The sequence below is a fragment of the Rhincodon typus genome, chromosome 5 (assembly GCF_021869965.1).
Source record: "Rhincodon typus isolate 14 chromosome 5, sRhiTyp1.1, whole genome shotgun sequence".
NCBI lineage: Eukaryota > Metazoa > Chordata > Chondrichthyes > Orectolobiformes > Rhincodontidae > Rhincodon > Rhincodon typus.
Genome location: NC_063336.1, coordinates 82,790,503 through 82,814,613, shown reverse-complemented (window position 1 = coordinate 82,814,613; position 24,111 = coordinate 82,790,503). Strand labels below are relative to the sequence as shown.

The window sequence follows — 24,111 nt, the reverse complement described above, 5'->3', positions numbered from 1 at the left end:
AAGTCACACATCATTCTGAATTGGTACTCTGTTGCTGCTCCTTTACTGTTCGAACTCCCTTCCTAACAGCACTGTAAATATCTTTACAGCAGTTCAAGAAGGCAGCTCACCATCATCTCCCGGGCAGTTAGGGACACCCAATCCCATGATTAAATTTTTTTTAAAAAAATCAATGGATAACTCTGCTTTCATTGGAGTCATCTTCACCTAACTAACACTGCCTTCAGTGTCTGCCACAAACTCCATTCTTCAGCCTCCCAATTCATCCTTTTCTTCATTCAACAACCGAGGGTGACCCATTCTGCTCCAAACCTTGGTGTTCTATTTGACCCTGACATGTTGTTCCACTCATACATCTGCTTCAAGATGAAGCCTGTCCCCAACTCTGTAAGTGTCAGTTTATATTTGTGCCTCAGCTTGTCTACTGTACATTCATCCATACCTTTGTTACTTCTGGACTTGACTATTCAAGTGCTGTCTTAGCCAACCTTGTGGGGCTATGGATGCCCAGATAACAAAAGATTCTTGGATATTAAGGGAATCTAGGGAATAAGGATATGATGTCAGCTGTGATTCAGTTGGTTGTACTCTCATCCCTGAGTCACAAGGTATGGGGTTCAAGTCTCATTCCAGGACTTGACTACAAAAATCAAGGCTGGTACTCCAGTACGGAAATGAAGGAGTGTTGCACTATTGGAGGTATTATCTCTGATGGCCTGAATTTAATGTCACCAGTGTCCTCAGGTGGTTGTAAAAGATCCCATGGCAATATTTTGAAGAACAGGCGAATGATCCTTGGTGTCTTGACCAACACATATCCCTCAATCTTTGAAAATCTGGTAATTAGTAGATCTTTATTTATTAATGTTTCTTGGCAGATTAATGTTACTCAGGGCTTAAAGGATAATTCCCTGCTGTGCCACGGGATTTTTTTTATCCTCATCTGGGAGGCGAAACAGACCTCATTTTAATATTTCATCAAAAGATCAGACCACTGACAATGCAGTGTTCCTTCAGTGTGCTATTTCGTTGAGGTGCTCCTCAGTGTTGGGATTTATCCCTCAGCACTCAAAACAGGTTATTTCTGTTTGTGGGATCCAGTTGTGCATATATTAGCTGCCATATTCCTTGCATTACAATAAACTACACTACATTGGCTGTAAAATGTATTATAGCATCCTGAGGTTCTAAAAGGAGTGACAGAAATATTTTTTAAAACTTCGACATTTTGTAATGTTTGATGCTTTAGAAATTAACTAAACTAATTTTTCTTTCTGAATTGGTCTTTAGTCACAACAAGTCCATGATTGTGCAGTCAGAAGCCTCTGTTCTGACTGTGGGGGACCTAGCAGATCTCTTCTCCGAGGAAGACAGGACTACAGATGAATGAATGAGGATTATCAACTTACACACTGAAGATTAATAATATACACCCTCAACTTTATTATCTGTTATGGATTCTGAACATTGTACAGAAAAGGGCTCGATCTTCACCTGGACAATAGTGAAATATAAACCAATTGGAACCAGTAGTCTAATCAAATTAAGGCACAAAAAATTCTGTTTTTTTTTTTTTACTAATAAGCCCAAATTGTGGAATGTTAAATACAATAGAGAATGTCTGGTAAGACGTTCAATACTGTATGAAGGACCAAGGTCAGGATTGAAACATTGAAACAGAATGGGAACAATCGACAATGAAACAATTGGCTCAAAGTTTGCTGTAGCAGGATATTAATGGCATCTGCCATTAGTTAGGTTCACCCCTACATCCTTCAGCACAAAACCCTTTTGTCCACTAAATAGATAGAAATGCAGACTGATAATGGGACAGTAAAAGAAATAGGGACCTCTGCTTAATCAATCAGCTGTACAATTGGGAAATAAACACAGGAAGAATTGCAGAAGCCATGTAAGTGAATTCACCTCTTTAAATGTCAAATCAAAAAAGAAATATAGGGAAACATGGATTAGATCAAGAGAGAGAAAAGGAGACAAGAAAAATAAGAAAATACTTCCATTTCAAATATGCATTTTAAATATTTTCTTCAAAACTGTCATGCTTGAAGGAATGAGATTCCACTGGTATTGATTAATTTTGGGTGACAGAGAAGCAAGTTGGCAGCAATTACCCCTTAACATCATGTTAAGTGAACACTTATGCTTAAAATGACAAGACTTAACTTGCTGTGGTGAGTTCAAGGGGCAAATGGACGTATCTTTTTAAGAAAAGGAGGGCAAGCTTAATTCAAGGTGCTATTGTGATAGAGGTAATGGCAGAATCAATCACCCTGGACAGTAAATCTTGAATGTTTACATGTTATTTGCATCTGTTCCTTGGTTACAATTATGCCATTTATGCATTATTTTCTCAAGTTCTGCCATATGAAATACTCTGGAGGAATGTCTGCAATCAAGCTGAACATAATATGAATGTAAAATCAACTTTGATTTTAGAAACAATCCATCAAATGGGGATATCCAGATTATCTGATAGAGTCACTGGACTCAAAACATTAACTCTGCATTCTTCCTATAGATGCTGCCAGACCGGCTGAGTTTTGCCAGCAATTTCTGTTTCTCTTACAGATCTCCAGCATCTGCAATTCTTTGTTTTATCTCCAGATTACCGTTGAATAATGAGATAATGGAGTTTGGGGAGTGGTGAAATGGACTTTGGTAGGAGAGTTTTGGTAGTAGATAACAAAATTTGTGTATTGGGGGAATGGATTTTGAGGAACACGGGTGATGAATCAATGGACTTTGAAAATGTTTTGATATTATAGGGTAGAATAAATTGATGGTTCCTTCCAATCCACACAGTATCCTGACTGGGAATTGTATTGCAGTTCCATCACTGTTGCTGTGTCATAGTGCTGGAACTCTGCCGCCCCCCCAGCAGCACTATGGCTGTACTTGTACTAGATGAATTGCAGCAATTCAAGAAGGCAGCTCACCACCACCTTCTCAAGGGCAACTAGGGATAGGCAACAAATGCTGGCCTTGCCAATGATACTCACATCCCATAAACAAACCTAAAAGAAGACAGTGTCTTGACAGTAGAACATTTCAGAACTGTACTCAAGCTGTGACCTAGATTATGGTCAAGACCTGAATCATGGCTTGAATCCATGACCTTCTAATTCTGAGATAAGATTGCAGCCATGTGTACCAAGCTGACACTCAAATATTAAAGAGAATAGACTTTGATAGGAGAATTTAGATAGTGGAGGGCATGAGTCTTTTTCCCACTGTATGAGTTGTATTTCCATACAAGATTCAAATATAAAAGCTCAAACAGTAAAATTGTTGGGAGAGAATTCTTGTTGAGAAAAAAGGACAATAATTTTATTTGACTGTCCATAATTGAGCTGCCGTCTCAGTAGCAATAAATAATATCGCTAGAAGATTTCATGCTATTAATCAGGCAGCGCCACTTGTAATATGTTTACCTGAATGGGGCTGTGTTATTCTTTCTTCCTTGTTTAGGAGATTGGAGATGTAAAATAATTACTTTAACTGTTAATACATTATTTATTACACAGTTTGGGAGAAATTCCTCTTGATAATTTTAACAAATGTCTTCCTGTGGCTTGTCAATGAGATTTCCTATTTTGTACTCTCTATTGCTTTTGCTAAGTTATCAGTGGAAACTGTTTCATTCCTCATTGCAAAGACATTATTCATTGCAAAGACCACATGTTGCTTAATATAATTGTTTCAAAATTTGAATAAAATGTTTCTGTATGATTTTGTTTTCATGACTGTAAGGAAATTAGTGAGGATATTAATTTGAGATGAGCTTTTTCTTCAGCTGTTCACGTATTGGAACTACCTTTTACATGAACCAACTAACAAGGATTTCAGGATTGATTCCTGAATGAATATGAAATTCTTATGAGCTTTTACTTTCAAATCTGTTGCCAGTACTCTGGAATATCAAAACGCATTGAAGCTGTAATCATTGAAGACACAGGTTTTTTATCTTTCAGCTGAATTGAACCACACTGCAAGAAACGTAGACTTTATTTAGCAGTTTTCACAACTTTAGGATATCTCAATGCATTTTACAGCTAATAAAGTACTTTTGAAGTGCAGTTGTTGCGGTATTGTAGAATTTACAACAGCCAGTTTATTCTCAACAGGTTCCTGTAAGCTGAAGTAAAATAAATATCATTACAGGTGTTCACTGAGAGATAAATATTCCTCCACAAAGGCCACAAGCAGATTTTGCTTGCTGTTGAAAATACATGGCCTTTTACATCCACTTAAGAGGGCAGACATGGCTATTGTTTAAATGTCTCATCCCAAAAGACAGCACCTCTGACAGTGAAACGCTGTCTCAGTACTACATTGGAGTGTTAGTTTGGATTTAGTGCTCAAGTCTCTGGAGTGGAGCTTGAATCTGCAACTGTGACTCCAAGGCAAGAATGCTACCCATCAGCTATGACTGGTGCATTGTGAGCTTCCAGAGGTGTAAGTACAGGATATTGTTGAACGTGGATTTTGTGTTAAGTTGTGCGTTATATCACCACCTGAACTGTCATGTGTATGAAGTGTCAAACTTGCAACATATTCATGCAGCAATGGTAACCATATTAATACAAGTATTGCTGAAAAAATTGCATTTTTTCAAAGCTTTTTCTCTGGAATTCATTAGGACAATTTGTAAGAATAACAATTAAAGAGGAAAACCAATATTTATACTGAACATGGAGAGTGTGCTAATTGTTTGGCAAGTGGCCTCGGATAGAGGCATTGCCATGGAGATTGCACCCATTAATGCTGATCGACAGTTAACTGCTAGGTGTGATACCAGGTATGCAAACCATACATCTCAAAGGCTCCTGATGGTATCAAAAAGTATATCATTTTAGCTTTTTGCAAACAAGGAACATGCCCATTCAGCCTTCACTGGCAAAACATGCAATGTAGTGTCCGACATTAGATGTCATTCTGTAATTAGCCAACATTTGTTGGGTAATTTTGAGGGTGCAAAGAATTATGCTGACAATCAACCTAGGATTGTCAGTTAGGCTCACAGGATGGTGCACTTACACGTAATATACAGAGTCCTATTCTTTGACAGAAAGAACATGCACATGCATTGTGCTTATTTCAGTTCAACAGATGGCAGATAGCCATTCGCTGTCCCATTTGTCAGGACAACGTCCTGACTAATTAGAGTCAACTTGTCTGCTTTAAAATTTAAATAAAGCCTGTTAGTTCATTAATAATCACCACTAACCGGTGCATCCTTCATGGCAACGCCTCTACCAATCAGAATCCACCTGGCAACCAACATGCACTCTCCTCTGGTTGGTATATCCCTTGAAATGATAGCCTTGCAAATGTCCTCATGAGCGAAAGATGAATAGCTTCAACAAACTTAGACTTTATTATTGCAATTTGTCAAGTTCTGCATCACCAAATGATCATAAATGCATGTCTTTCCATCTTTATCGTTCTTTGCTACTTTTTTAAAATCTTCTTTGAGACTTATGGAAAATTTACTGAAGACCTGCAGAAAATTTTTAAATGAATGTTGGCTAATTTACCCCCACCCACCCCATTCCAAACTTCGTATCCTTAATGCCCTCATTTAACTGTACAACAATAGCACAAGGGAATAATGCAGACATTCAAAACTACAGGAAGTTCCAATTACATCGAGTAAATCTGAAATGAAAAGTACCATTGAAACTTCACACAATGTGATGTCTACGGATTTGCTCTTAATTTCAGTTAGACTGTCAAGGATGTTCATCACCACATGCAAGGTTCATTGACAAAACTAACACTTCATTTTGGAAAACTCAAATTTTAAGCAATGTTTGGTTGGCTAGGATGCACTAATTTCCTCATGATGGGGAATTCTTATTATTTCACCAACCCTTGCAGACCTATTTTCCTGGGGTTACCCTAAACCTTGCACTGCAAGCTTTTTAGACAGCATTCAATTACCTCATCCTTGCATAGTAAACTGTAGCTTGTAAACTGTTGCTTTGGGGCAGCATGGTGGCTCAGTGGTTAGAACTGCTGCCTCATAGCACCAGGTTTGATTCCACCCTTGCCCAACTGTCTGTGTGGAGTTTCCACTGGGTGCTCCAATTTTCTCCTACATTCCAAAGATGTACACGTTTGGTGGATTGGCTATGCTAACAGGCCATTTTCAGCGATGTATATGTTAGGTGCATTAACCAAGGGAAATGCAGGGTTAGAGGGCTAGGGTAGGGGGTTGGGTCTGGGTGGGATGCTCTTCGGATGGTTGGTGTAGAGTTGTTGGGGCAAATAGACTGTTTCTGCATTGTAGGGATTCTGTTTAAAAAAAAGATTATTTTGTGATGACCTCATAATGAGCCAAGTCCTGATGAAGGGTACGAACCTGAAACATCAACTTTCCTGCTCCTCTGATGCTGCCTGACTTGCTGTGTTCCTCCAGCTCCAACACTGTATTGACTCTGACTCCAGCATCTGCAGTTCTTGCTATCGCCCAGCCATTTTTAATACTTTGAGTACTTTTTAAACTTAATTGTGACAAGATGAAGAAATGCAGGCAGGCGTGATATTAGTAAAGTAAGTTAGTCAGCCTTCTGTTTCAGGCATGCGTTCACCTTAAAGCTTAAATTCAACATGTTCTATGCAGATGGAGAAAATTCAACTCGGGAAGACAAAAGAGAACGAAAGAGAAGTACATCATGTGAACAGGCCCTTCGGCCCTCCAAACCTGTGCCGATCATCATGCATTAACTAAACTAAAAAACAAACCTTCTGCCCTTATTCGGTCCATATCCCTCTATTCCCTCCCTATTCATGTAACCATTCAGACGCTTCTTAAACGTCACCAATGTGTCCACTTCCACCACCTCTTCTGGTAGTTCGTTCCAGGCTTCAACCACTCTCTGCGTGAAAAACTTCCCTTGCACAGCTTCCTTAAACTTTCTCCCGCTCACCTTGAACCTGTGCCACCTTGTAATTGAAACTTCAACCCTGGGAAAAAGCCTCTGTCTATCCACCCTATCTACACGTCAATTTTGTAGACCTTTACCAGGTGTCCTCTCAGCTGCCATCTTTCCAGTGAAAACAATCCTCGTCTTTTTAACCTGTCCTCATTGCCAATGCCCTTGAGACCGGGTAACATCCTGGTGAACCTTCTCTGCACTCTCTCCAAAGTTGGTAGTGTGATGACTAAAACTGCATGCAATACTCCAAATGCGGCCTAACGGATTTTATATAGCTGTACCATAGTTTGCCAATTCACATCCAATTCCAACTTATTTCAAGGGCTAATGTACTTGTCAGTGATTGGTATTGTGTGTAACTTGCCTTTTTCATTGCCACTTTTAGAAAAGGAATTGCTCATTTCTAAATAAATGTTGCGTTGTTCCAAAGTGATGCCTACTTCAAAGTCATTAAACTCATGCTACGTGGAGGTGAGAAGTGGTAGTTAATTTGAGCTAGGGTATGTTGATGGAAGGAGATGGTAAGTTGGAGACTTTAACTCCTGAACCTGTGGAACTTCTCTACAAGATAATCAAATATATGTTTGTATTCATCTTTTTAGTGCAATTTTACTTTTATTACAGATTCTTTAACTATTACTTATGTTTTGGTTTCGGAGTAGGTCAGGGGGCAACTGTGCATTGTTCCTTATGGTAAGTAATTTTAAAAGTTCCTGAGTACAGAATTTGGAATTTTGAGTCGGTGTTGATTTAAAGAAGGCAGTGGGCAGAGATCTGGTCTGTGGCTCCTCATGACAATGAGGGACTTCCTACATTTCAATATAGCCTAGCAAGGTCCCAGGTACAGAGCTTTGTCACATATAGCCAACACAACTGCAGCCAAATTACAAAGGAGTGGGGCTACACCCTAGATTTTTGGAGACATGGCCCATTGTCAGCTAGCGTAACTATTAACAGCAGGAAAGTAAACATAATGCATGTTGACTACCACTGTCAATCAGTATTAACAGTGTGACGCTGGAGGTTGTTGAAAGCTTCACGTATCTAGACAGACAGTCTCACATGATCATGAATTCAACATATTGTTCTCAAAAGCTGCAGTTTTCTGTTCAAACTGAATAAGGCAGTGTGGATTAACAGCAACCTAATTGAGAATTCCAAACTGTAAAACGATCAAACCTGTGTCCTCAGTACCCTTGTCTTCATGCCTAGCATTCACTGCCTTTTGAGGAAGGGGATTCCAAAAACTTTCAACTCTATGAGAGAAAAATATTTTCCTCATCTTTGTCTTAAATGGGCGGCCACTTTTAGTTTTAAACTATGACCTCTAGTTCTCGCTTGCCTTACAAGAGGAAACATCCTTTCAATATCGAACATCAAGTCCTCTCAGGATCTTGTATATTTCAATTAAGTCACCTTTGACTCTTCGCAACTCCAGATGATATAGGCCTAGCCTGTCTATTCTTTCCTCATAAGGTAATCCACCCATTCCAGATATTAGTCTAGCAAGCCTTCTCTGATCAGCTTCCAATGCATCAACATCCTCTGTAAGTACAGTAACCAGTACCGTACACAGTACTCCAGATGCGGTCTCACCAATGTAGACAAAGTTTGAACTGCTTCCACCTTTGCAATTATAATTCCATCAGAGTTCACTCATTGTTAAGTCAATGACAGCTCAACTGGCAGAGTCACATTCATCAGATGGAGGCAGTCATTTACCTTCTGTATGGTGAACTGGCCATTAGAGTCACAACTTCTTGCCTTTATACTTCGCTTTCAGGAACCTGCAAGCAAAATATCAAGTTGGTGGTTGTTTACACTAACAACTGGGAGACAGTCAACTGTTTGCTATGACTTTTGGAGGCTTCTTCTGTTTGGAACAGACAAGAAAAAATGAAAAGTTGAGAAAAAGGAAGCCAGGGAATCCTGTACCTTTTCTGCCCACTGTATTCCTCTGCAAAGATTGTGGCAGTGATCCCATGCCAGAATGGGATTCCTGAGTTATGTCAGACAATTCTTAATACAGGATTGATCATCGTGGTACAAACCATCATCATGTGAGATGTAGCTGCCATTGCAATTTGCAAATTTGAGTGAGAATGTGTATGTTTGTGTCTGATTGCTAAACTTAACATACATTGATATTCAAAAAATGTTTGATTTTTAAGCTTGCTTTTCACCCTCAGTTGTGTTGTGTAATTCAGTAACAGGAGTGGAAAATGAGTGTAGGTATGTTCCTGTGACTTTTGGTCTCTGAAGGGAGGCAGATTAACATAAACAAGGAACTATAGGAGATTTTTGTCTTTAGCTTTTAAAGATATTTCATTTTATAGGCATTTAACAAACACCATAGTGAACTATCACATTTCGAGGAAACCCAGTAACATTTTTATTGCAGCCCAGAGATCTATGTACAGCTTCAGTATTACATTGACACAAAAGCCGCTTTGGCCTGTCAGCCAATTCTCCCATATATAAATCTAAGCAGTGAATGAAATCAATACTTGCCAGCGATGTCTCCGTCTGCAATTTATTCATGCCATTGCACCTGAACAATTAACATTAAATCTATGTGGTTTCAGCCATTAAATTAAAACAAAAAAAATCTCAGCCATTGATCAGATTTCAGCACAAAAGCTGTAACTTGTGAAGTAAAACCTGCCCAAACACGAGCTGTTGGTAATGATTTCAGTGTTCAGGAGATAAATCATTACTTGAACTGATTTTAAGGTTGGATCACTTCCCATTAATATACATCAATTCTGGGAATTGTACCATTGTGAAGGTACCATTGTGACCAGATAGTAGCAGACTTTCACCAGGGAGCCCTTGCACACATGTTTGTCCACATGGGCTTTAAGTGTAAAACTGCAATTTTAAAAGTCCCATAACAGACTCTAGATATATGTTAAAGATTCGTTCAATATTTTGAACACTCAAATTTGCTCTATGGCAGTCTATTATGCGATAATTAAATAGCCTGTTATTACTGCCATGTTATTGTTGAATATTGTGTAAACCATGGCTCAATCGTTGACAGATTAACAAATGGAAACTAAGACCATCCACTAACAATTGCTTTGATTGTAACATTTATTTATGAATTGTCCCCAGTGAATTCCCACTCTTTAGGCTGCCAATAACTAAAGTAACATTCATTCATTCAAGTACAGGTTGAACCTTTAGTGCATCTTGCATCTTCATCTCGCTTTCTTGCTTGTGGAAATTTCATCACATGACTTGCTCCCACACCCTCATTCTAGCCAATAGTCAGCCAACAGATGCTTCAGAGGCAGTGCTTTCTTATGCCAACTGGAAAGCAAAGGACTCATTAACCAATTGACAAATGCTTGCCTGTCAGCCAAAAGCCATTTTCTCGCCCGTTTTAATTATATAAAGATGTGGTAAAGAGATGTTCAAAAAAAGTGACAAAAAAAGACAATTTTTTTTGATGCCCCTGTGATTTTCTCCTGGTATCTCTGGGGTTGGCAACCCTACACCCTTCCTGTTTCCTATATTAGCAGTCAATGGTGGTCTTTCCATGGGTACTGATGCCGTCTCATTCAAATTTGTCATCATAACCACCTCAAATAAAAAACAGCACTTGTCCATTGGTCCTTGCACAGCCCCCATCCTTTTCCCTGTCACCGACTTCCCTTTCTTCTGAAAAGTTGCTGCACAGGGACTGCTGAATAAGATAAAAGCACATGTTTAGGGGCAAGGTACTGGTATGGATAGAGGATTGGCTGACTGGCAGAAGGCAGAGAGTGAGGATAAAGGGATCTTTTTCAGGATGGCAGCCGGTGATCAGTGGAGTTCTGCAGGGGTTGGTGTTGGGACCACAATTATTCATATATGTTATTCATATATGTTATATATAAACAACTGGGATGAAAGAACTGAGAGCATTGTTGCACACGTTTGCAGATGACACAAAGATAGGTGGAGGGAAAGGTAGTGTTGAGGAAACTGGGAGACAGCAGAAGGACTTGGACAGGCTAGCAGAGTGGACAAAGAAGTAGCGGAGGGATTACAGTGTGAGAAAATGTGAGGTTATGCACTTTGGTAGGAAGAATAGAGGCACAGAGTATTTTCGAAATGGGAAAGGGCTTTGGAAATCTAGTAGGTTCAGTTGGTATATAGGAGGCAAATGCAATATAAGTATCCATATCAAAAGGGCTAGAATGCAAGAGTAGAGACGTATTGCTGAAGTTGTAAAATGTTCTTGTCAGACCATATTTGGAATATTGTGACCAGTTTTGGGCCCCGTGTCTAAGGGATGTGTTGGCATTGGAGGGGGTGTAGTGTTGGTCTTAAACATGATGTCTTCAAACCAGTCTATTAAGGGTTAATCATTGAGGGCTAATTGCTCATGGCAATGAAGAATTGAAGCAAAATGGAAAATACATGAAAATAGGCTCTCACCTTCTACTTTTGATAGGAAAATCTTAACACCCAAACCTCTGCTGCCCGTGTCCTAAACGTATCACCAGCCCTGAGCTTACTGAACCTACACTATCTCCTCGTTAATCAACTTCTTAATTTTAAAGTTTGTTTTTAATTTCCACCATGGCCTTGTGCCTCCCTAATCCTGCATTCTTCAATGCTGCAACATTCCAAAATATCTGCACTTCTCTGATTCTGTCCTCTTCAGCATTTCTGATTTTCATTACCCAACATCAATGGCTGCGTATTCTGCTGCCTAGCTTGCATTGCTACATCTTGCTTTCCTTTTTCACACAGGTTAAAAATATAGCTTTTTAATTGAGGTCATGTTTCACTACCTCCTTATGTAGCACCATTTACTTTTATTTATTTATGAAGCACTTTAGGACATTTTACTGTGTTAATACCTTTTATATATATGTACATATATGTATTTATGTATGTTGTGGATATACACTGAGAAAGCAGGCAGGATCTTGGTTTCACGTATCTCAGTTTAGGGCACTGGAGTGTCGACCTGGGCTTTTTTTAAAATTCATTCACAGGATGAGGACATTTTTGGCTATGCCAGCATTTATTGCCCGTCCCTAATTGCCCAGAGGGCAGTTAAGACTCAAGCACATTGCTGTAAGTCTGGAGTCACATGTTGGCTAGACCAGGGAAGGATGCCATTTTTCTTCCCTAAAGGGCAGTAGCGAACCAAATGGGATTTTGCGACAATTGACACGTGGTCATCAGTAGATTCTTAATCCTAGATTTTTTATTGAATTCAAATTCCACCATCTGCCATGGTGGAGATTCAGACCCTGGTTCCCAGAACTTTACCTGGGTTTTTGGATTAACATTCCAGCAATAATGCCACTAGGCCATCACCTGCTTCTTTGTGCTGAAGTCTCTGAAGTGAGGCTTGAACCCCGCTGTGAACTCCATGTGTCTAACAACAGCTACAGACAGATTATTAATTCTTCTTGGGGGCTTCCTTCATGTTCCTAAAAAAAGCAGTGAGGAAGCAGTGCTTGGAGCTTCCCTGCCTGTCTGTCAAATGCCTTTGTCTTTGCTTAGCGTGATGTAAGCCTGGAGAAAGGTTCTGTGGAGCCAAAGCTGTTTGTTTCAGTGAATGCCTTGTGAGAGTTTCTCTGTGTGTATCTGTTTCCAGGGTCCCCACCAGCTTGTCCTATTCATTTTCAGAATCTCCGTAACTGGATGTGGTCCAACTGGGTAGCTAAGACTCAAAAAATAAACCCACCCATGATTTATGTGTGTTTTCAAGGGAAGGAGAATTGAGCTGATTCGCAATGTGAAGGAGAAACTGATCCTTTACGCAGTGTCCAAACACTTTACACCAAGACTGTGCATTTAACGCAGCACTCCAATGGCTCACTTAAACCTGCTGTTCGTATTGGTACTTTTCCCAACATGGACATTTTCACTTCCTGATGCAGCAAAGGGTGAGTACTGTGATAAAGTAGCAACATGTTGCTCCCAGCTACTTCCACAAAATATAGTGAGCAATCCCAAAACTTACCAACATCCTGGAGGTGGCTTCAGATTGTGTCAGCCCCTGCCACCTTCAGTTCCCTTCAGCACAGACAACAATTCTTTTGATTTTGGAACCTATGTCTGATTAATGCTTTTGTTACCCATTTATAAGCCATAGCTATTCATCTTATTACTTATCTATAACATATGTTTTTATATGTGTGTTTATGTATCTAAATATTTGTCTAACCTCTATCTTTTAATTTGCAATAGATAATTGCAAATGAATAAGCTAATTTTTTTGCCTAAGTATTATGGAGTGTTTCTGTGTTTGTCAGATAAAGTGATCATTAGATGATGGTCTTCACCTCTGAATTGCATTCTTTTCAATAACTTATTGAAGGTCAGGGCACATGTATGTATTTACATTGCATGCAATTATTAAATTTATGCATATTAGGAAGCAGGAATTCCAAAACACTGATTGCAGGTTTACAATCAATGCTTTGCACCATCTGATTCAGAAGCAGTCATTCTAATGCAATGAATTTTGCAGATACAAGGATGGTGTCGGAGGGACAGGGTTTAATTCCTGGACCATTGGAATCAGTACAGATAGAGAACTGAGTTTACTGACAAGACAGAAAATACCATGAAGGAGTTGGTGCCCAATGGTGTGAGGACAGGGTAAAAGAATGGAAGACTTGCACCTTTCATGACTTGAAGATGTCCAAAAGCACTTTACAACTAACAAATTACAAAATTGAAATGTGATCGCTGTTGTTGGAAGTTCCACAGCAAAACATGCAAATAGCAATATGATAAGAATAGAATTCCATGATTCTATGATAACGACTTGCTAATATTTGCCAGAACACTGGGAGATCTGATGCTTTTCTTCAAATGTGTCAAGTTGTCTTTTACATCCACCTGCAAGGCAGACAGGGCCTCTGTTTAATGTGTCCTGGCAATAGCACTTTGGACATTGCAGCATTCCCTGAGCACTACACTAAAGCATTAGCTTTAGTTTGTCACGCTTAGGTCTGCAGAGTGGGACTTGAATCATCAACTTTCTGACTCAAAGGTGTGAATGCATATTACCGAGCCAAGACTGATATCTCCATACATTTCACCTGCATCTTTCCTGTAGGGGGCCATACACTTTGATTAAGGCCAGCATTGTTCAACCATCAAACCTGGGACAAAAGATTCTTAACAGAGGAATGATTTTAACTATCATTTGTGTTGTGATTTATGTGAGCTTGTCTAGTTTTTGGACCATATCTTCTCTGTTCCACCCTGCCCCTTTTTGACCTGCAATTTCATTGTATGATTCTGCCATTGTTTGTGAATAGGGACAGCACAATGGTTAGCACTGCTGCCTCACAGCACCAGGGTCCTGGGTTCGATTCCACCCTTGGGCAACAGTCTGTGTGGAGTTTGCATGTTCTCCCTGTGTTTGTGTGGGTTTCCTTCAGGTGCTCCAGTTTCCTCCCACAGTCCAAAGATGTGCAGGTTAGGTGGATTGGCCATGCTAAATTGCCCACAGTGTTCAGGGATGAGTGGATTAGGTGAGTTATCAGGGGATGGTTCTGGGTGGGATGCTCTGAGGGGCGGCGTGGACTTGTTGGGCCGAAGGGCCTGTTTCCACATTGTAGGGATTCTATTCGATTTTAATATCACATAAATTCCGCCTGTGATTCCCATGTGAGCGCTGATATAACAAGATAATGATGCCATCAGGCTTATTGTTGGAAAGGGACCTCAGTAATAGGAGTACAATGTGTGATTGCTTGGACAGAGTGACGATTTGGGACACCCAGTGTGACTTCATAAGATACAACACAGTGTGCAGCGGGAGGAAAATAGCAGGGCAGGCAGCGTCAGAGGACCAGGAAAGTTGACGTTTTGTCAAAATGTCAACTTTCCTGTTTCTCTGACGCTGCCTGACCTGCTGTTTTCCTCCAGCTCCACACTGTATTGTCTCGGAGTCCAGCATCTACAGTTCTTGCTATCTCTGCATGACTTCACAAAAGGTCATGTTTTATAAACTTGAATGTAGTTTTTGAAAATGTTGCCAGGTTAGTGGGCGAATGAAACCAAAAAGATATCTACATAGACCTCCTTTTTAGACCCGGTTCCTCTGTAAAATCAGCCCCTCTGGCTTTTGTAAGGAATGGATTCTAAACTGCTGGAAGCACATAGGTATAGTGTAGTGATAGATGAACTTGGATCAGTTTGGAGACTGTCACAAGATAACCTAATTGTATAAGACCAGCTGGATGGAACAGACTCTTTGTACTGCCATTGTTTGTGTGTTCATTTAGAATAGAAAACTAACATTCTGAGTGATTGCTTCATGAGTGCTGATAGGGTCAGCCAGTTTAATCTAACCATAGTGTACTGTATGCTTCATGGATTTTGTTGTTCAGACAGGATCTCTGACATCCAGCCCGTACAACAACAGCAGTTTGCATTTATATAGTGCCTCTAGCACCATAAACTGTCTCAAGGAGTACTTCACAGGAGTATCGTCAAACTAAATTTGTCACCCACTTACATACGAAGACAGGTGACAAGGCAGGCTTTAAGGAGCCCTCCGATAGAAGCCAGAAAGAGACAGAGAAGTTTCAAGAAGTAGGAGGGAGGAAGTGGAACACTGGATCTATGACAGAACAGGCAACCCAAAAAAGGGAGGGTACAAGGGAAAGGCTTTGCCAATTCAAGACATCTGCTGACTGGCTATTTATGGGACACCTATTCCTGAGTGTTATCGGTTGCCTCCACAAAAATAGCCTCGTCAATCTGCTTTCCTTTTCCAGACACTGGGTTCAAACACAACTTCTTTGATTGACTGCTTGGAAAGATTTTGAAAGATTTTCACAAGCCACTCCTCTATCTGCCTGTTTACCTCCAATTCATTCATTGTGTGTCTTTTGTTGCCCTCCCTTCTTTGAACTACTGAAAGATGGGCAACAAAATGCTCAAAAGATCTGAACCCATTCTCCAGTATACATTCATCTGTCTCATACTCTCAAGCTATTGCCCTTCTGTCTTACCTCTTTCATTGCTAAGGTCCTGGAGTGTGTTTTTTTTTTGCCACTGGCATGTCCATCTTTCCTATAATCAGTTTGGATTTTACTGCATCTTACAGCATTAATATACCTCTAGCCTAAGTAACAGACAACCTCATTCTGGACTACAGCCATGATATGTTATTCCTCCTTGCTCTCTAAGACCTCTCATTGGCATTTAACATTGTTAGGCACACCATCGGCCTCCACTGTCTGTTTTAAACATATCCCTCCCTGGGATTGCTATGACATGGTCTACTCTTATTTATAGAAGAGTTTTTGATTTATACAGCATCTTTTCACCTCCACAGGACATCCCAAATGTTTTACAGCCAATTAAGTATATTTTGAAGTGTGCTTACATTTTTTTTAAATGTTAAAGTTAATTTGGCACAGCAAGGACCCATAAATACTGGAAGGATGATGACCAGGTTATTTAGTTTAGTGATATCAGTTGAGGGATAAGTACTGGGCAGGACCATCTTCTTTTAAACTGTGCAGTGGGATATTTAGGAGGGCAAATGGTTTTCATGTCTTATCTGAAGGATAGCATCTCTGACAGTGTAGCATTCTCGAGTGAGAGTACTATCGAGTCAAAACTGACACGTTATTAGTTCTTCTTGTATGTCGCTCCTCAGCAACCTCATTTGTGGGCAGCGGGTTGGTTCTATATGTATTTTAATAGCTCACAGGTGCCATAGCTGAATATAGAATACAAAAACAACAAAATTATAAAACACTAAATAGGTCCCTTTGGAGTACGGCAAACAGTTTTGGGCACCACATGTTGAGAAGGATTTAAAGTATTTAAAAAGGGTTCAGGCAATGTTTCCTAGAATGGGACCAAATTGAAATACTTCAGTCACATGGAGAGACTGGACAAACTTTTTTATTGGATCAGTTCCATTAGTTCATCTTTCCCTTTCTTAGCTTTCCGAAGGGACTGCTCTCTGCATGACACCCTGATCCACTTTTCAATTACCCACAATGCCTCCTCCCTTTTTATGGCTCCTTCCCATTTAAACGTGGATGATTCAGCAGCCGACCTTTTATTTCCTCCCATCCCACCATCCAGAGCCTCTCAAACACCTCCAGATGAAATAGTGATTTACTTGTACTTCTTCTCATTCCATTTAATATAGTTGCCATTCTCAATGCGGTCTCCTCTACATTCAGGATACCAAATGCAAACTGGGTAATCAACGTGGAACTTAACCATTTTGGAATAAAAAATACTGTCCCCATTTTATTGAACAACAGATTCTGGTAATGATTTAGGCTTCATTTTTAACCCTTCCGTGAATCCAACTATTGTTTCTTGTATTATCATCCTTTTGTCATTTAATCTTTCTTCCCTTCCACCTGATCACAGTCTATCCCTTCTGTTCTTCCTCCAATCCTCTTTTTCCCTGCTTGATACATCTTCAATCTTTTCCACCTCTGAAGAAAGGTAATTGACCTGAAATCTCTGTTACTCCCTCCACAGATGCTGCCTGACCTGTTAAACATTTACAGTATTTTTGGTTTTTATTTCAGATTTCCTGCACCCCGGTATTTTGTCTGCAAATTCAAGAAACCAATATTATTCTCCATAGAGCAGAGGTCAAGGGAGTTGACGTTGACCTTGTTCAAAATTCCTAATGTTTTTAGTAAAGCAAGGAAAAACAGTGTCCAGAGCTAAATATAAGGTCATTGGCAAATATACCAGAAAAAAAACTCGCGTAAAATCAAAATACTGTGGAACTGGATTCTGAAGAAGAGTTTTACTGAACTCAAAATGTCAGTTCTGTTTCCCTCTCTTCAGATGCTGCCAGGCCTGTTGAGTTTCTCCCACACTTTCTGTTCTTATTTTGGAAGAAACTTTTTTTTAACAGTGAGGTGTAATGATCTGGAATGTAGTACCTGACTTGATGATGGAAGCAGATACAATAATAACTTGGGAATTTGGGAATTTTAAAATGGGAAATTTTGCAGGTCTATTGGAAGAGTGAGTGCAAGTAAGCTTAATTGGATAGCTCTTTCAAAGAATTGATACAGACATAATGAGCCAAGTGATCTCCTCCTGTTCTGTGTCATACTATGACACCTAGTTCAACCTCTCTAATATTTCTCTCAGCTTTCCTGCTGTACTGGATGCCTGTCAACAATTTCTTGATTAATCACAATTTCCTTCAGCTGTACATTGGAAAGTCCAAAGGCAGTCATTATTGCTAAGCTAAGCAAAGCCATGTGGTATGGTGACTCAGTGGTTAGCACTGCTGCCTCACAGCACAATGACTTGGGTTTGATTCCAGTCTTGGGCGATTGTCTGTGTGGAGTTTGTATGATCTCCCCATGTCTGCATGGGTTTCTGCCAGGTGGTCTGGTTTCCTCCCCCAGCCCAAAGCTGTGCAGGACAAGTGAATTGGCCATGCTAAAATTGCCCCATAGTGTCCAGGGATGTGCAGGCTAGGTGGATTAGCCATGGGAAATGTAGGGTGGGGGGCTGGATCTGGGTGGGGTGCACTTTGGCGGGTCAATGCAAACTTGATGGGCTGAATGGCCTCTTTCTGCACTAAAAGAATTCTATGATTCTCAAAGAGTGTTGGCAATGTTGACCCCTCAGCTATGACTCAAACCCCCACATTTTTCCTTTCTGAAAACACTTCTCCTCTATCCATGCTGCTCCACACCTCTATTCTTATTTAAACCCCATTACTGCTGAGCCCGTACATTTGACACTGCCAGACTCCAATGGCCTCCTTGCTGGCTTTCCAGTATTTGCCCTCCAACATACCCAACGGCAACTACCTACACATTGTTTGCAGTTTTGTCCTCTAACCCATCATCACCATTCCCACCAATAGACATGAGCTTTCTGCCTCCCTCCCAACCTTTGCCTTTTCCCTACCTCACTATCTTCTCTGCTGCAGTCAAGAGCCAAACAAAATCAAGTGCCTTTATCAACTTCAAAAACATTGAAACATAGAAGATAGGAGCTGGAGGAGGCCATTCAGCCCTTTGAGCCAGCTCCGCCTTTCTTCATGATTATGGTTGATCATCCAGCTCAATAGCCTAATCCTGCTTTCTCCCCATAACCTTTGATCCCATTCACCCCAAGTACTATATCTAGTCGCCTCTTTAATACATTTAATGTTTTGGCATCAACTACTTCCTGTGGTAATGAATTTCACAGGCTCACCACTCCTTGGGTAAAGAAATGTCTCCTCATCTCTGTCCTAAATCATCTATCCTGAATCCTCAAACTGTGACCCCTGGCTCTGGACACGCCCACCATTGGGAACATCCTCCCTGCATCTACCCTGTTCAGTTCTGTTAGAATTCTATAAATCTCTATAAGATCCCCCCTTTTTCGTCTGAACTCTAGTGAAAACAATCCCAACATAGTCAATCTCTCCCCATACGTTAGACCCATCATCCCTGGATTCACCACATGCTGAAACTCTATAAAGATAATGAATTAAAGTACCTTTTTAAAGTGCAGTCATTATTAAACAGATGGCTTTATAGGTAGCTTTGCTTCATGTGATCTCCAGGGCTGTTCTTTTTATCACTAAGTTCGTTTCTACACAGTTCTGAAGAAGAGTTGTATTGGACTGAAGACGTTAACTCTGTTTCTCTGTCCACAGATGCTGCCAGACCTGCTGAGTTTTTCCAGCATTCTAAGTTCATTTAACATTTCAAGCATCCACAGTATTTTGCTTTCTTTATATTTCTGTGCCTGGTCAGACCCCTGCTGCTGCAGAAGCCACACATTTCTTGTACACAGTTGATGTATAATATTTAAACCCATCTTCTGTTTCTTTAGAAATCAATGAAACAGTGATGTGCACCAAGGACTTGATGGAAGTGGAAATCCCCAAATATTTCTTTTTAATGAGGAGTCCTCCAGTATATGTAAGTAAATGACTAATGAAAGGACAAAGTGATCACACTGTAGTGAATATATAAATATGCAGACTGAGTTATCTAACCTTATATATGACATTCACTTCTTACTGGACAGTCTTCAATTTATGTTTTTTAATTTGTTTAATTACTGCTCTGTAGTAAAGGATTGAAAAAAAGTTAATTTTAATATTGTGTAAGGCTGTTCTCCTGGTTTTATAAAAGCATCAAGACAAAAATGTTTTCATTTGTTAATGAAAACTATTGTGAGAGAGTAAGCTGATTGTTTTTTTTTGTTTAGCGGGCCATTTGATTTTCTTTTAACCTATTTTGTAATCAGACTGCTCAGAGATGTTATTACACACCTCTGGAGCAGGTTGGACTTGAACCTGGTCCTCCTGGCTAAAAGGTAGGGATACTACCACTGCAACACAAGAATCCTCAAGTGAGCTATTTGATTTTGTTTTAAATGGACCTATTTTTCTAATCAACCTGTTCAGAGATGTTATTACAGACCTTTGGAGCAGGTGGGATTTGAACCTTGGTCCCTTGATCCAGGGGTAGAGACACTGCCACTGCACCACAAGAGGAACCTTTGTGAGCTAGTTGATAGATCCTTCAGGTAAATTAGAAACACCTAATACTCCTCATTATGGAAGGACCTTAAACACCCAGTCTGTGACAGAACAGCGATGAAAAGTAATGATACAGTGCACAGTGTATGGGTTTATGCAGGAAATATGTCAGTTGAAACTGTATGGATCCATAACGAAAATTAAACCTCCATTGAAAAATGTGCAGTTATTCAGGAGGTTCAGGGACAGACATTTCCCAAGACAGCAGACCCACTCTGGCTTAAAGAGTCCCATTAAACACTTGGGTGGGGGCAGGGATATGGGTGCAGGCTAGAGATGAACTCAGTTGTCCAGGGAGCAATTCCTCAGAATTCACAGGTCCGGATGAGTCCTGAGCTGGTATGGTTAGTAGGCCCACTTCAGTTCTCTGAGACTTTTCCCTCAGTTTTTTTAGATGCAGTTAGGCCCTCTAGCCCTAGCCCTAACCCTCAACTGCTTCACCCTCCAGTCAATCCCGATAGCTTGTTTATATCTCCGTGCCAACTCGTGCTACCATCACTGCGCCAGGAGAGTGCTGGCAAGAAACCTGCATTACTTCCACAGGATGGTCCACTGGTAATAAGTGCCTTTATTTCTTCTACACATTTAGTTTGGTTTTCTCATGCCCTTGTTCAAAATCACTGAGTGTCTACATGAAGTACTAAACCTTGGAGAATGGGGCAAAGATGCATGGGATGGCAGCCCCAGGCAGAGCTCCAAGCTTCTTCATGTTGGTGAGTTATTGAAACATCCTTTTGGCCTGACACATAAATTCAACATCAAAAAGTGCCAATCTTAAATCGCTGACAGATATTCCAACAATGTGACAGTAAAAGTGTTGGTTTCTGAACATTTGTAGTTCCCGCTGGACTTAATCAAATCTTTGACTACTTACAGATTTGGGATTTACATCTGAATAATCCTGAATGCCATGGTTTGGAGACTGAAGACTTCTATGTGTTCAGAGTAAAGACCGACCTTTCAGATTGTGGCACTGTCATGGTATAAGTCTCTCTGACTTCTCACTGCTGTGTTTTGATAATGAAAGATTGTCAGAGTTACAGGAATACAATATTGACTCACGATTAACATCAATGCAGTGAGATTATTCTTCCCTCATAAAATTAACAAAACCCTCGGGACAGACAGGAGTAAGCAGGTAACTATTCTTGATATGCAGTTAGTTCCGTGAGGATTGTGTTGTCTTCCAAAGATCCAAGTTCATTAACTGAAATTAATTTACTAATGGGAAAAGTATTTGCCATCTGAGTTTATGAAATAAAAGATAGCTGTTTGTGGATGGGAACAAGAAAAAGATATTGTATTTTTTTTGAAGGAATGTATTTTAATGGGAGGAATGCATTTTGATGGGCTAGGGTAAGGTGCTGTAGGAATAGACTTTGTACTTGTTATCAAACCAAATTCCAATTTTAATGAGCTGGGAGAGTGGCCTTGCATCTGATTGTTAATGGAGAAGGAATGATGAAGGTTGCTGGAGTTAAATGTTAAAATGCCCTTTCGGCTTTCTTAAATTGTTTGTTGTAAATGAATGCTGTTCGCTTTTAATTGCTGTATTGATTGCAGACCTTAGATGATCTGTACATCGTGTTTAGTAATACAATACAGAACAACAGCTCTGCCATTATCACCAGAAACTACATCAACATCACATTCGCCTGTAGATACCCAATGAAATATATTGTACAGCAGCTCAATGCTAAAAACAAGATAAGTGTTGACATCAGGTAACTGCTCTGTGTCTGAAATTTGGTATAAGCTTTTTGACATGATGTGGGAGAATGTTTTTCAGTGTTAATTCACTTTGCTTATTCCAGAACTATTACATTGAATACTGAAGATGGGAACTTCTCTATTTCAATGATACTTTTCAAAGATGAAAGTTATAAGGAGAAATGGACGACTGTCCCTTTTCTGAGTCTGGAAGATAACATCTTTGTGAAAGTTAACATGGTATGAGCACCCTCCCCTCCAGCTGTGATCCAAACTGTGTGTCTCTTTTATAAATTGTATTGGTATAAATTTGTGGGTGCAGAGGAAAATGTGGCCAGGCAAAGGATAAAATGAGAGTGTGCTTGGGTGGTTGGGATCTAGAATGGTCTGCCTGAGAGTATGATGGAGGGAGGTCCAGTTGAGTCACATAAGAGAGAATTGTATTATTATCTGTAAAAGAAGAATACACAGGAAAATTGGGAGAAAAGAGGAGTGGCGTCTTCCTACAGAACTCCTCAATCTTTTTAGTTTTACAGTCAATCCCTCTCCAAATAGGATTTTGGGTTCAATTGACCTTTATGGTTCTTTTTTTAAAAACTTGCGCTCAATTGCCATACCAATGGCCTCCACCTTCACCAATATCACATCTTCCTTTGTGCTGTGCTGCAAGGTCAGTTCAGATTATGGGCTCAAGTCATGAACTGTGCCCAGCTGACGTATATATTTCTTGAATAGACTAAATTATTCACTTTGCCCCAACCCACGATAATCCTTGACATCTCTCAATCCTTCTTCATCTTCCCTTTGTGATTAGTTTGTTCATTGTTCATGCTTCTTGCTTGCCTAGACCCATGTCTCAAACCGTTGACCACTCAATTCTGTAATTACAATGCTTTCCTCTCCTCAGGTAGTGGTCTTCATCTCAGAACATCTGTCATCTATCCTCACTTTGAAAAAAAAAGTCCCACTAAATTCCTTTATTCTTGACTCTACTAGAAGGCACCTCCTTGATCTCTGAGCAAGAGAAGTCAGACATCTCAGAGGAACCATCAACAAGGCTGCCTCCTGTATACTCCTCCAGCTCAGATACTACTGCTTCACAGGTGATTGACAGTTTGATGTCACCTCAATGGATGTGTTTAATGGGAGGTAAAATTTCTGCCCCACAACCTGGAAAATCGAGTGCTGAATATCAATTGCTGCTATAACTTTGTTAAGTATAATGAGTCTGCCATAGATTTTGTGCATGGGCTGCCGTTTTGCTGGGATATTCAGGATAGGAAGAGGTATGCACCAGGAATAGGAAATATTGTCTTCAGAACAGAGTTGAATTCTGCAGTTAGCTCACATCATCAACATCTAATGGACCATTCCTGTAAACCAGAATTTTTATCCATGATTACATTTCTCATGCGAGGAAACTGTGCCAAGAGGACTGGGATATCATAGCAATTACAGAGACATGGCTCAGGGATAGACAGGACTGGCAGCTAAATATTCCAGGGTCTAGATTCTAAAGGAATGATAGAAATGGTGGGGGGTGGCAACAGAGGAAGGGGAATGGCATTTTTGATTAGGGATAATATTATTTCATTTCAGTAAAGCGTTTGATAAGGTTCCCCATGGTAGGCTATTGCAGAAAATATGGAGGCATGGGATTGAGGGTGATTTAGCGGTTTGGATCAGAAATTGGCTAGCTGTAAGAAGACAGAGGGTGGTGGTTGTTGGGAAATGTTAATCCTGGAGTTCAGTTACTAGTGGTGTACCTCAAGGATCTGTTTTGGGGCCACTGCTGTTTGTCATTTTTATAAATGACCTGGATGAGGGCGTAGAAGGATGGGTTAGTAAATTTGTGGATGACACCAAAGTCGGTGGAGTTGTGGATAGTGCAGAAGGATGTTGCAGGTTACAGAG

The 24,111-nt window shown here is 40.1% G+C and overlaps 1 protein-coding gene across 1 annotated transcript in view; it reads left to right on the top strand.

The window, feature by feature from the left end:
* shprh (SNF2 histone linker PHD RING helicase) overlaps positions 1-3,750 on the top strand; it is an 88,385-nt gene extending 84,635 nt beyond the window's left edge. The window contains exon 29 of the mRNA XM_048597080.1: positions 1,291-3,750. Within this exon, the coding sequence (XP_048453037.1) occupies positions 1,291-1,390 (100 nt within the window). The 3' untranslated portion in view covers positions 1,391-3,750. The remainder of the gene's footprint in view (positions 1-1,290) is intronic.
* Positions 3,751-24,111: the final 20,361 nt, after the last annotated feature.